General features: G+C 51.8%; 2 protein-coding genes across 5 annotated transcripts in view; one reads left to right on the top strand and one right to left on the bottom strand.

Annotated features, from left to right (window-relative positions):
* Nucleotides 1-810: 810 nt before the first annotated feature.
* On the bottom strand, nucleotides 811-9,203 carry LOC116999496. Of its 4 annotated transcripts, XM_033066261.1 has the most exons (8): nucleotides 9,158-9,203; nucleotides 9,003-9,046; nucleotides 7,842-8,635; nucleotides 7,474-7,540; nucleotides 6,471-7,380; nucleotides 4,848-4,998; nucleotides 2,403-2,446; nucleotides 811-1,206 (listed from the first exon to the last, which is right to left on the bottom strand). In XM_033066261.1, the coding sequence occupies exons 1-5, from the start codon at nucleotides 9,164-9,166 to the stop codon at nucleotides 7,311-7,313; spliced, it is 984 nt and encodes a 327-aa protein (XP_032922152.1). In that variant the 5' UTR covers nucleotides 9,167-9,203; the 3' UTR covers nucleotides 811-1,206; nucleotides 2,403-2,446; nucleotides 4,848-4,998; nucleotides 6,471-7,310. The 4 variants fall into 4 exon arrangements, with proteins under 4 accessions (XP_032922152.1, XP_032922151.1, XP_032922153.1 ...); XM_033066260.1 differs by having other exon boundaries at nucleotides 811-2,446; XM_033066262.1 differs by lacking the exon at nucleotides 4,848-4,998.
* Nucleotides 8,103-12,952, top strand: part of LOC116999493 (zinc finger protein 282-like) — a 56,784-nt gene continuing 51,934 nt past the window's right edge. The window contains exons 1-2 of the mRNA XM_033066255.1: nucleotides 8,103-8,180; nucleotides 12,069-12,113. The gene's annotated coding sequence lies outside the window, so the exon portion shown is untranslated. The remainder of the gene's footprint in view (nucleotides 8,181-12,068; nucleotides 12,114-12,952) is intronic.

Genomic DNA, 12,952 nt, shown 5'->3' with positions numbered 1-12,952 from the left:
CACTGAGATGCACTTGTCCCTGTTGGGAGCTGCAGGTGCTCCAGGAGAGGCAGGGAGATGGAGGCAGCGCCAAAGGCTTTGCTGAGCTTCTGGCAGACACACCCACACACATCCAACACCCACAGGGGCCACCCAGGCACAGCAGATCAGGTGAGTCAGGCAGGACCTGCCTTTCCCAAGCCCTGGCTGTTCCCAATGGCCTGGTTTCCCTGTCCATACCATGGGTTCCCCCCAGGAAATCTGTTCCAGGGCTGTCCCAGCACCAAGGCCTGAAGTTTGCTGGATCCTTCTGGCCCTGGTCTCAGTGGCTCCCAATCACCTCCAGTATGGTTCAAGTCATTCCCTGTATCATCCTAGGCACTCCCACTATGATACAGTATGATTCCAGCATGGTCCCAGTTGCTCCCATTCACCCCTGGTATGATTTCCCTTACTCCCTGTCACTCTCCAGCATGGTTCCAGTTGTTTCCTGCCTGATCCTAGTTATACCAGTTGTGATCCCAGTACCTCCACCATGGTTCCAGTATGTTCCAGTTGCTCCCAGCAGCTCTCACTGCCTCCCCGTGCCAGTGGGGGTCAGCTGAGGGTTGCAGCTGTCCGTAAGATCCATCTGAGGCAAAAGCACACACAGGTGATGTGGGGGAAATGGAGTGACATGAAGGTACTGTCCTGCTGTCACCAAAACTGTGGGAAAAAAAATACATCTCCAACAACAATTTTAGTGTTAGAGAATTAAGGCATTATATTATTCTGGCCAGGATGTTGTTCTGGCCAGAACGTACAACAGAAATAATGTCATCCACACACTGCTTGGATTGTGCAGAGAAACCATTCTATGCATGGGTCTTTACTAGATTTTTTACATACTTACACAGTCAAAACCCAGAAAAATTCATTGGTTCAATGTTCATTGTCCACAAGTTACACAGTTCTTTGTATCTGATTTCCTATTTCCTTTGCCTTCAATGCTGATTAGGTCCTCATTCTTCATTCTTTTATTGATCTTTTATTGATTCCTAGACCAGGTGTCTCTGACACACCAGGAAGTTTGTTTAGGTGTTGATGGTCACTTATTTCTTGTGCATCCTGTGGCAGTTCCCAGTCCATTGAGATGCCAAGCTCATCAGGCCTTGTCTGGGGAACAGAGCCACTTGAAAAGAAACTTCCAGTCCCTTCCTCCCGGGTGAAGACGAACAAAACCCCTGACTAAAGTTAGTTTAAAATGTTAGAAGGTGCATCATTTCCAACACTGCCCCTCCCCATGGACACAGTACCCTCACTGCTACTCTGTGTCCCCATGTTCCCTATCTCCCTCAGGCACGCAGGGTCCTTCAAGTGTCCCTCATGTCCCACCTGTCCCCTCACATGTCCCACAATGTCCTCATGTCTCCCATGTGTCCCCAGTGTGTCCATGTTCCCACCGTATCCCCCACCCTGCTATGACTGTGCCCTGTGGCAGGAGGTGCCTGGACTCCTCCTGGCCAGCTGGGACATCTTTCTAGTGGCCCTGTGTTTCTCTGGGAGACAAAAAATGGAGGAGGAAAAGACCCTGAATACAGGGGGTACCCCAACAGTGTGACAAACAGGACAGGGTAAGAACATCCTGCCTCCACTTCATTTTTGGAACCCTGCTGATGGGACAGGGGATACTATACCCTTTCATGGAATGAGTCCCCACCAAGGGATCTGGGCCCCTCTGCCTGGGACTGGAACTCCCTCCCAATTAATGAGAGAGAGACTCCCATACGTAACTGATTAACCTTCCTGGAACTGAGACCTTTACCATGGGATTGGAACACACACCCCCTCCTCCCATGGGATTGGGGGACCCATCACTGGACTGGACACGCCCCTCCCCAAAAGACTGAGGCACCCCTGAAACCTGGACATCCCCAACGTGTGACTGGGCACAAGAGCTCCATCATCAGCCACAGCATCCCCCTCACCAGGCATCCCCAGGAGCCCCGTGGAGCACTCAGCATGGTGGCCAAGCCCACCTGTGTGGGCAGGGTGCCACAGGGAGGCCAAGGCCCACCATGGGGCAGCCTCAAAGAAGGACCCCAGGTCTGGAAATCTGCTGACAGAGTAATGGAGAAGAATGCATTGGCAATATCTATGGGGCAAAATATTGCTGCCTTGGATTTCAGCTCAAACTGAAGTTCCAAAATGTCCAGAATGGCAGCATTCAGTGATGGTGTGACTTCATTCAGGCCATGACAATCCACTGTCAGTATCCACTTTCCACAGGATTCAGGTAGGGGCCATGTGGGCTTATTGAGGGATGAGCATGTCTTGCTAAGCACGCCAGCTCTCCAGTTCATGGATCATCTCATGGATGGGGTCCTAAAGTCTCAGTTGGTGCCATGCTGCCAAAGGGACACTGTTGTGCCAGCCATCAGTACCTGCTGTTCTTCAACCCTCAGCAGTCCCACAGCAGAAGGGTCCTCTGAAAGATGAAGCAAGAGATTCAGCTGTCATAATTTCTTCTATTCCCACAGCAGCGCTCCCAAAGCCCAGTGATGTCCTTTTGGGTCCTTGAAATACCTCCCTGAAGTGATCTATGCCAAGGATACATGGAGCCTCTAGGGCAGCGACAATGGAATTTTTCTGCCACTCATGCCTGGACAGGAGCACTGCAGCTTCCAGTATAGTCCCTGTTGGGATCCCTCGTTATCCCAAAACCAGAGATGGATTCTGCCCCTGCATGATAGCATCAGGGCACATTGTGCACCCATGTCAACTAAAGCCTTGTGCTACTGTGGCTCTGCTGTGCCAGCCATGGATCCACACAGTCCAACAGACCCCTCTGTCCTTTTCCCACACCTGGCTGGAGCCAGTGCCCCACTAGCTCTGATCACGGCACACGTTGCTCACTTCTTGTAAAAATTACATGGAGGTCCCTTCCAGAGGGTCAGAAGTAAGATCAGTCCTTCATTTCTGCCTGATGCCCAATGGAAACTGAGTGGCATTTTTCTTTGAAGAGTTTTCTGTGATGGTTAATTTTCCCTCTCAACTCACACACCCATGCAGCCAAGGCAGGGGTGGGTTTTCCATCCCACTTCCTCATGTTTTCACCATGGCCAGGCAGGTAAAAGCACAGGTTACCTCATGGTGTGCCCCCACTCTCTTGAGCAGGGGGCACTTCCTCCCTATAGACTCTGGTCTGTATTGGTGGGGCATGGAGCACTCGTTTAAATTGCTGGTAGTCTCCTTTAAATTGCTGAAGGTCCTTTCCACAGACAAGATGCAGGCCCATAGGGTGAAAAAGAGACTTTACTCATATTGCCAGAGTTTGGTAACCAAATTATCCACTCTTTGCATGACATCACTGCCAATAAGTTGGTATATGGTGACGGCACTGCAGTAGGAACTTCCACCACACGGTTTGTGTACACTGAACCTCATCTGGATCTACAGGGGACTGTAGGTCTGGACACAACCCTGTGCCATGTCCTTGGGATGATCCTGCCTGAGCAGGGAGGTTGGACCAGATGACTCACTGGTCCCTTCCAATCGAACTAATTCTGTGATTCTGTGAAAGCAGGAGCAGCTCGCTTGATGATGGAATACGGACAATTGGGGGAAAGAAAATCGTGCCAGTTACAGGGGGGAACAATGGCACAGGGAGCAGGACAGGGGATACAGAGAGGAGCGATGGCACAGGGAGCAGGACATAGCAACAGAATAAAACAGGAAGAGGAGCATGAGATAATCAGGGAGCGATGGCAGGGAGAAGGTTCCCCACTGAACTCCATAAAATTACGCCTTCTATGATGGGACAGTTCCTGGATGGATGAGGGGAATGAAGTGGGTCCAGGCTCCTTGTGCAGCCCTTTGGAAGGACTCAGCAGGTGGAAGAGGTGGGCAGGGAGGAGCCTGACCTGTCCTGCCACGTGACACAGGGCTGGGAGACACAAAAGCCAGGTGAGAGCAATGCAACACTCATAGTTCTGTTTCCTTCAAACTCAAACCTGGAGAAAACTCCATTCATCCCTTCAGGGATACAAATTAAGTTTCATCTCCAAAACCCCAAACATTGCGAGGTGAAGAGATTGTGGCAGATGAGGACATTTTCTTGGTTAATCTCCAGACGGCCTTCCAACCCCAACTATTCTTTTACTGCCCAAAACACGGGCAAGGGCCTCAGCAACCACATTTTGGGTCGTTTTCCTCAGCTTCTAAAGTTTCCTGATCCTTTTCCTTTGCCATTTCAGAATCCTCACTTAAGGAAAAAGGAGGTATCAGGATCTGCTGGATGTCCCCAGATTCCCTCCCTAAACCCTGCAGGAGCTTCCAGGAGAGAGAAGCTGCCATGTCTGAGTGAAAATACTTCATTTTTCATAAATACGGGAAATGCTGCTTTTATCTCTAAACCCTCCAAGTCTTGCCTGCCACACCCCGTATCACTTCAGAACAGGGGATTCATAAGCCTTAAAATCCTTGAGAAAAATAACATTCACAGATTCATTTCATTTTGGTGCAATCAAGACTCTGGTCTTGTGGGATGGTCAGCAGATGGGAGTAGCCCAGCAAAGGAAAATTATGAACAAGGGAAAAGTAGAATCTGCACATGTTGAAGTCTTGGGAGCAAAGTACCTGCCTTGCAAATGCTTGCCGTGCTGCAAGGGAGCCTAAATAAGTAGCATCATGATCATCATCTCTTTATTTATAAAAGGTGACACTGACCTCTTGCACCAGACAAAATATGGAAAGTAAAACAACATCTTAAAGCAGCAAATCCATGTTCCAGGGAATTCTGTGTTCCTGACACGGGAGTAAATCCACAATTTACTCTTAAATTCTTTCTGGTTCAAACCAAACGCACCCAATGTCCCATTTGAGTTCACCTGACACCAGCTAGAGCTCGGGAGATGTTTCTTGCTCTGCTGATGCCTCCTTTGGTCCCAAGTCCCTTTCACTGCTGTTGTCCCTCCTCTGTGAGCAGCTCCCCAGGTGAGGAGGTGCTGCAGGTGCCAGAGCAGAGATTCCCCTGCAGCCCTGGAGAAGACCAGAGTGAGGCAGGTGTTGCCTCTGTGGCCCAAGTGCCTCCACCTGAGGGACTCACCCCATGGAAAGGAAGCTGGAACAGTTCCTGAGGCACTCATACCCCCCCAACCCATCTCCCCCAGGAGCTTTTCCATCAGGTTTTCTCTTCCTGTCTCTCCCTGAATCCTGAGTGATGGAGCAGTCTGGGGGGGCACCTGGGGTCAGCCAAGGTCACCCACCCCCAACCTCCCCCACATTCAGAATCCCAGGCTGGTTTGGCTTGGAAGGGACTTCAAAGGTCATCTCAATCCACCCCCTACCATGGGCAGGGACACCTTCCACTATCCCAGGTTTCTCCAAGCCCTGTCCAACCTGGCCATGGACACTTCCAGGGATGGAGCAGCTGCAGCTTCTCTGGACAACATGTGCCAGGGTCTCACCACCCTCCCTGGGAGGAATTTCTTCCCAATATCCCATCTAACCCTGCTCTCTGACAGGTGAAAACCCTCACCATCCATCCTGTCCCCTGAGAAAGGCCCTCCCCAGCTCTCCTGGAGCCCCTTTCTATAGCATATTTTATATCTCCATTATATTTATACCTACATACATCTCAGCCCAAAAAGTGGCTCAGGCAGTCCATGAGTAGTTGTGGCCACCTGGGGTAGCCCTTTTGGGGGGTGTGGGGGAGTGCTGGGGATTTCGGCAGACCTACGAGTTATTTTAGAGGGCCTCAGGAGGTTTTAGAAGGATGTTTGGGAGGGTCCTGAGGGTTTATAGGTGGCATGGAGGGACAGGGGCTATGGAGCGTTTTGAGGGGACTCTAAGGGTATTTGGGATCTACAGGGGAGCCTGTGGGGGTCTCTGGGGTTTTGAGAGGACTACAGGAGTCTATACTCGTGGTCCCCAAAGTCCTCTCAACCTCTTCTTCACCCGACAGCAATCGATCTCCACCCGTCAGGGAAGCTCACTACAGACTCTGGTCCCAATTCCAGCGAAATTTTTGATGTGTGCAACACGCAGGAATGTTTTTCCTGCCGTTTCCCTGGCTCCAAGAGGGACCAGGGGAGCGGCAGGAAGAAGTGGGGAGGCTTGTCCATCCCCCACATCAGCAATTGCAGATTTAAATTTTAATTAAAGGCTGAACTATTGCTGATACTGCGATAGGGTCAGGGTCTTTCTCTACACCGTCGTCATTTCGCCAGTTCCCAGAAGACACTTCAGGGAAGCAGTCAGGGGGTATTCGCGGGATTACGAAAAGGTCTGGAGGGGCACTTAGGGGTCGGGGAGGCATTGGAGAGCATTTGGGGGTTGCACGGGACACATAGGGGGGCTTTTTGGGGCAAGTAGGGGACGGGGGCGGACAGACCTAAAGATCCTGAAGGGCTCCTGAGGGTCAGGAGAAGGAAATTGGGAGTACTTATGGGGACCCGGGGGGCACTTACGGTTTTGGGAAGCCCTTGGGGAGCAGCCAGGACGGTACTTACCGAGTAGCTCCGGCTCCAGCCGCGCTCTCAGCGGCCGCGGGGCATGATAGGAACTGCAGTCCTGGCCCTAAGGGCGTTCTACGGGGCATTTTGGGAGTTGTAGTCCAGGAAGTGAGTAAACTGGCGCGAGCCGCGGTCAACTGGAGGCGGGAGGGCCCGACGGATTTCTGGGGACTCAGGAGGAGTTTCTGAGGCCCCCCACGATCCCCCGCAGCGCTCTCAGGGGCGGGGGGACACCAGAACACCCCGGCGCCACGTCGGCCGTGAAGTTGAAGAAGACAGTTGAGCCCTGGCCCCACGGGTTTGGGGGTTCCCCGCCCCAATACGCCCAATAACCCACCCAGATAGCCATATAGACTTCCTAGTCCCCACAGACCCAACCCCCAGCCCTGTCCTGGGCTCCCCCAAACATCCCATAGACCCCTAGACGGTTAAAAACCCTCCAAAACCCAAGGGTCCCTGCAAACCCCTTCCTGGACCCTCCACATCTTCCACAGACCTCCCCCAACACCCCTAGAGTGCCCTCCCAAATCGCACAGATTTCTTCCAGACCCCCTATAGGTACCCAACCCCCCCCCACCCACTCCTGATTTCCAGCGCTCCCCATACACTCCCAAACCCGTCTGCAGCCTCAGAGCCCCTCCAAACACCCCACAGACCCTCACGGACCCCTAGAGACACCCGGCACCCCAGCAACACCCTCTTTCGAGCTCCCAGAACCCCCCAAATGCTCTTGGGGACATATGGGGGGAGAGGGGATTGGGGGCAATCCCAAAGGTAGGGGAAGTAAAGGAGGAGACTCTGGGCATTTCCCCACCTCCCTGTTGCAATTTTGGGGTGTCACTGCTTTATTGGCCCCACCCTGGGTTGGGGACACCCAGGTGGGCATTCCAGGAGGGTCTCGATGGCCCTGGGGGAAGAAGGGAGATCAAAGGAGGGATTAGAGGGACCTGGGGGAGGTGCAGTGGCAGACTCCTGAAAATTGAGGGTGGGAGTGTCGTACCGAAGGCGTCCCATTATGGCCCGGCGGTGACATCGCAGCATCCAGAGGAGGGGGTCCCCCAGAGGCCCTGGGGGGGCGTGCATGTCAAAGGGAGCGCCACTCCCACAAGTGGTCTCCCAGCCCCACAAGGGACTTCCAGAGCCAGAAGTGCCTCCCAAACCCACAAGCGCCCCTTCAGCCCCTGGAGTGATCCCTGACCCACAACTGGCCCTCACCCCCACCCACAAGTGACCACTGCTGGCCCCCAAGGGCATCCCCCTAGCCCATCAGCGACCCCCCTGGCCCACAAGGGCACCTCCAGGCCCATCAGTGACCCCTCTGACCCACAAGTGACACCATGTCCCACAAGGGTTCCTCTGGTTCCCTACCCAGTGGCTGTTGCAATGGCGCCCCCTGTAGGGCATCATGAGCACCGCTCCCGATTGGCTGTGGGGCCTTGCAGGCGTCATGTGACCTCAAGGCCGCTGCTCCCCAGTGCAGAGGCTCAGGATGCACCTTCCTTGCAGGCTGCAGAGCATCCTGGGAGTCACGTGACTTCTGATATGGTGCACACTGTAGCACTCCGAGGCAGTCATGTGACCCTCTAAATGGCTCGTGCCGCAAAGGCTCATGGGACTCTTGCTTCCCACAGGGTGGCATCCTCTGGTGTGCAGATGCACAGCATCTTCTGCTGATTCGCCACAGGGCCTCGTGGGAGTCACGTGACTGTGAGTATCCTGCCCCCTGCAGGGCATCCAGTGAGCTGCTTCTCACTGGCCAGAGGGCCTTGAGGGAGTCATATGACCTCCAATATGGCTCCTGCCACAAGGGTTCCTGGGAGAAGGCCTGGGGTGAAGACACCCCCTGATGCTTGCAGAAGCGTTTCCTGATTGGCCATGGGGCCTCAGAGGGCTCACGTGACTCCCAGGGTGCTGCACCATGCAGGGCCCTGGGGGAATCACGTGACCTGCCCCGTGGCGCACTCTGCAGGGCACTCTGGGGAGCAGCAAAGCCCAGCAGGGCGCTGCCCGCCAGGGGCGTGTCCAGCGCTGGCTCCTCCCCTCGGCACCGCCTCGAGCGCCATTGGACGAGGGGGTCATCGTGGATGGAACTGCAGGGGGCGGAGCCAAGCAGAGGTTCCGCCCTCTCTGGCCCGCAGGGGCGGGGCTTGAGTAGGGCCTGGCTGCGGGGGAGAGAGGGTGTCGGGGAGGGGAGCCGAGGACCCCCGACATGCCGATCCTGCACTGCCCCCCGCGGGATTGGTGCTCTCGAGAGGAATCTGAGGGGTTGCGGAACGCACTTATGGGCAGAATGGGGGTCCAGGCATCACCTGCGATGGGGTGGGGTATTTGGGGGTTCCCGAGGTGCTCTTGGGGAACACCGGGGCAAGGGAGGGAACTGAGAGGCACTTAGGAGTGTGGGGCGACATTTGGAAGTCTGGGGAGCACTTGGAGTCCGGGACAACACTGAGGGAACGGGGGAGCAGACTCGGGTCCCCAGGGGGCGCTTGGAGATACCGAGGGGCACTTGAGGGCGGGCTGCCCACCCACCTCCTTTGCACCAGACGCTCCGTTCGCTGCTCCAGGCTGAGCCTCTGCGGGGGAGATGCGGGCAGTGACGCGAGGTCCCCTCGAACCCCCCCAAATTCCCCTCCGGGATCCCCCAAATCCCCCCGTCGGTCTCCTCCGGACCCCTCAGGCCTCACCCTCTCCATCGCCCGCGCTCTCGTTTGGTTTCGCCCGTGCGCTCCGATCTCGAGCGCTGATTGGTTAAGGGCGGGGACGGACGGGCGCTGCGGCCAATGGGAGGCGGGGGAGGGGGAAGGCGGGAAGCGGCGGCGCCCAGCGCGGCGGGGGAGGGGTGGGGTCCCTGGCGGGGTTGTGGGGATTGTGGGAAGGGTTTTGGGGCTCTGGAGGCACTGAGGGAGTCGCTGCAGTACATGTGGGAATCCCTGGAGTGGCTTGCGGATCTAGGGGTGCCGAGAGACGCCCAGGGAGTTGTGGGGGTAGCTTGGATGGTTTTGCGGGTCCCAGATATGTTGTTTGGGATCCCCAGGGAAAGGTTTGGGGAGGTTGGTGTGGTTCTGGGAGTCCTAGAGGGGGTTTGGAGGTCCAAGACGGTCGAGGGGGTCTCCATGTGGTTTGGGAGGTTCTTCGGATGGTTAAGGTGGCAGAGAGCTTGGATCCCGCTGACAGAGACCCCCAATGTCCCCCACTGGCCCCCCCCTAGAAACTCCCAACTCTCCCAGGGACTCCCGAACCCCGACAGGACTCTCTTAGCAGCCCGTAGATCCATAAGCCCGTCCAAGAGAATGATACCAAAATTGGCTGGAAAATAAGCTTTCTAACACAATTTGAAGCATTAGAAAGCAGGCATTCTTTATCTGTGCAGGACGCACTGAAGGATTTCTCCTATAATCTGGTGTGTGTGGTGAAACTTTATAACAGGGTATGGTCCTGGAAGGGCCACGAGCGGGTCTCTGGTGGTCATATTCACTGAATGCTTCCATATTACAGGTGACCTTTCCTTGAGCATTTTCCTTGGGCATGTGCTGTTGCTTCTTGTTGCATAACTTGACAAAACCCCCGCTATATTCCTCATTACTACTTTCTCCACTGGCTTCAGCTGTGCTTGTGATCCTCTGTGCATACCTATGCATCCTTTCCTGCTTTTTGCCAGTTTGTCTTTTGAGCTCCATCCAGCACCTTCAGGGCAACTGAAAATTTCTAAGTGTCATTTACCAGGAACCCCAAAACCCTTCCAGCGACCCCCAATGCCCCCAAGGAACCCCCATCTCCCCACAGGGATCTTGTGGTTTGTGGGATTCAGAGGGCTGAGGGGATCCCTAGGTAGTTTTGGGGCATCTCCATGTGGCTTTGGATGTCCATGGATTTGGGGGGAGTCCCTGTCTCTGGACAGTTTTGAGGATCTCTGTGGGGTTCAGGGATTCCCCAGGTTTATGTCTTCATTTTAAGGCAAAAGCCCTATAATTCCCTGTTTGCCATCGTCTCTCCTGCCTCCAGCTGATTTTCTTCAGTTTTTTTCAGTCATTTGGGCCAGAATTTCCCATTCCCTGGAATTCCCCGCTGGGACTCAGGCCATTAATTTTGGGTAAAAACCATCTGGATTTGGTCTGTCTTTCCCCTGGGGTCATGGGGCCAGAGGGTACCACGAGGCCAGTGATTTTGGGAGTTCATGGAATTTGGGATGATTGCTTTGGGTCCCACACCTATTGTGACATCTCTGTGGGGTCCACAGCTGTCGCGACATCCCTGTGGCTCTCACATTTATCACGATGTCCCTGTGGGTTCCACTCCTGTCACATCCCATCTGTGACAGGATCCAGCTGCCAGTTCCCAAATTCTCTGGAACTGGAGGTCGTGTCCCCTGGCCCCTCCCCTTCTCCCATCCTGAAATTCTGCTGAATCTGCCCAAATCAGCATGGTTTGGCTCTGGCTTTGATATTATTATTTGGGTATAAATAGAGCAATTTGGGACAAACAGTCTGTGTCTGCAGAGTTCTGGGAATTCAAGAGGCAAGGGGCTGGTGAGTGGGGAAGAGTGGGGAGGCTTCATTCTTTGTTTATTCCTGCTTTTCCTTATTGTTTGGGGATGGACAGAAATTGAGAAATTTATTTTGAGAAATTGAGAAATTTTCTGCCCAAGTGTCAGACTTTTTTACCCATGCATTTGCCCAATTTTATGGCTTTTGCCCACTTCTTCCCACAAGTTTAATAATTTTAACACTTTTTCCCAAAAGGTTACATTGTAAACATTTTTTCCCCTCAATTTTTGCCCATTTCCCCCCAAATCTCAGAGGTTTGCCCTTTTTGTGCACAGTTCCTACAAATTTCCTATTTTTGTCCTCATCATGGCTAGAATTTGGTGTTTCCCCCCCACCCTCCTATTTTGGGTCCAAATAGAGCATTTGGGAGGGTTTGTGTGGGGCAAGCTGAGTGAATGGGTTTCTTGCATGTTAAGCCCCATCTTGATCCAACTTTGGGGAATTTTGAGTAGAAAAATACCCATTTTGATGAAAACTGGGGCGGGGGGGTTGGAAAAAATGATTCCTTTCCATAAAGTTTTAGTGTGCATTTAGTGGAAGTGGGTTATGGAGGTGGCATGAAGGGGAAGGTTGGTGGGAGGGCTGTGTCAGCATTTTAACCCCATTTTGACATGAATCTGGGTGATTTTGGTTAAAATTCGTCTGGGTTTGGAGTGAATCTGATAGAGTGGAGACAGATGTGGCCTCAAGCTAGGGGGGATAGGGTGGGGGGAGGGATGGTTGCCTCAGCATTTTAATTCCAATTGTGATCCAAGGGAGGGGGGTTTGGGGGAAAAGGTATTTTGACACCAAATGGAGGATTTGGGGAAGAAAAACCATTTTGATACAAATCTGTGGAATTTTTGGCAAAATTCTTAGTGTTTGGAATGTTTGGGGTGGATTTGGGGGCAGTAGGGGGCAAAATAAGCCGCAAGAGGTTTCCATGGGGTGAAAAAAAGGCATTCTGGGGAAATTTGGGGCTTATTTGAGGGTTCTGGAGACACTTCAGAGCTCACATGGATTTTTTTTGTATAAAATAACAATTTTTAGTGATTTTGGGTGTTTTTCACAGGGATGGCACGAGATGGGATCTGGTGGCTCCTCCTTCCCTTTTGCAGTAAGCAAACCGCCTGTTTTCCACACAAAATCCCCAAATTTCCTGGATATTGTACTTATTTCCAGACTTTTAAGCACAGAAAATGAAATCCTGAATCCTTGGGTTTGTTTTGCCTGAAAATTCCCCTGTTCCCTCCTTTTGCATATTCTCCAGCAACCTCTCAGCTGCAGATTTATTATTTGTAACCAAAATATACCTTAAAAATATTTTTTTAAATGCAAAAGCCTTTAGAATATTTTTTTTTCATGAATGCATCATTTATTTTAATGGAAAATTCCCCTTTCTCCTCACTATACAGGGAACTAAAAAAAGAGTAGTTTGTCCTGATTATTTCAGTTTACTTTTTGGTTGTGGCGTGTGTTTTTTTTTTTTGAGCTTAATCATGATCTAATGATCAGTTTTAGTGTTTTTGTGTTTTTTCCAGGAAAAAAACACCAATGAACTTAATGTCAGAATTGTATTTTTTTCCAGAGAAAAAAGATTTATGTTTAAAAGATTTTTTTAAACGAAAAAAGTATTTTTATTTGCTCCTTCTAAATAAAAGCAGTTGGTTCTTAAGAGAAAAAAACCTCTTCTATTCCTTATTTTCCTGGTTGTTTTCTAAGTTTCATTAAAGATTTTTTCAATCAAAGTTTTAGATAATGTTTTAAAGACAAAGACTTTTTGTTACTTTTTTTAAATTTTATTTTTAGAATTTAATCATTAAGAGTAAAAAAACCCCTCTTGAACTCTATTATAGGTTTCAGGTATTTTTCTATAAATTAAAAAACTTCATTCACTCTGTTCCACTTTTTAAAATTCCAATTGCTCATTTCCCTGGTGATTTTTCTTCAAAATCC

The sequence above is a fragment of the Catharus ustulatus genome, chromosome 8 (assembly GCF_009819885.2).
Source record: "Catharus ustulatus isolate bCatUst1 chromosome 8, bCatUst1.pri.v2, whole genome shotgun sequence".
In the NCBI taxonomy this organism is placed as follows: domain Eukaryota; kingdom Metazoa; phylum Chordata; class Aves; order Passeriformes; family Turdidae; genus Catharus; species Catharus ustulatus.
The sequence above is the reverse complement of the archived record's forward strand: the minus strand, read 5'-3'. Positions and strand labels throughout refer to the sequence as shown.

What these genes read in the sequence shown, in the direction of transcription:
- LOC116999496 (XM_033066260.1), bottom strand. An exon ending in GAGCGTCTGGTGCAAAGGAG is followed by an intron (nt 8,636 to 9,002) that starts GTGGGTGGGCAG and finishes TCTCCCCCGCAG; the next exon opens with CCAGGCCCTACTCAAGCCCC. An exon ending in GCCATAATGGGACGCCTTCG is followed by an intron (nt 7,381 to 7,473) that starts GTACGACACTCC and finishes TTCTTCCCCCAG; the next exon opens with GGCCATCGAGACCCTCCTGG.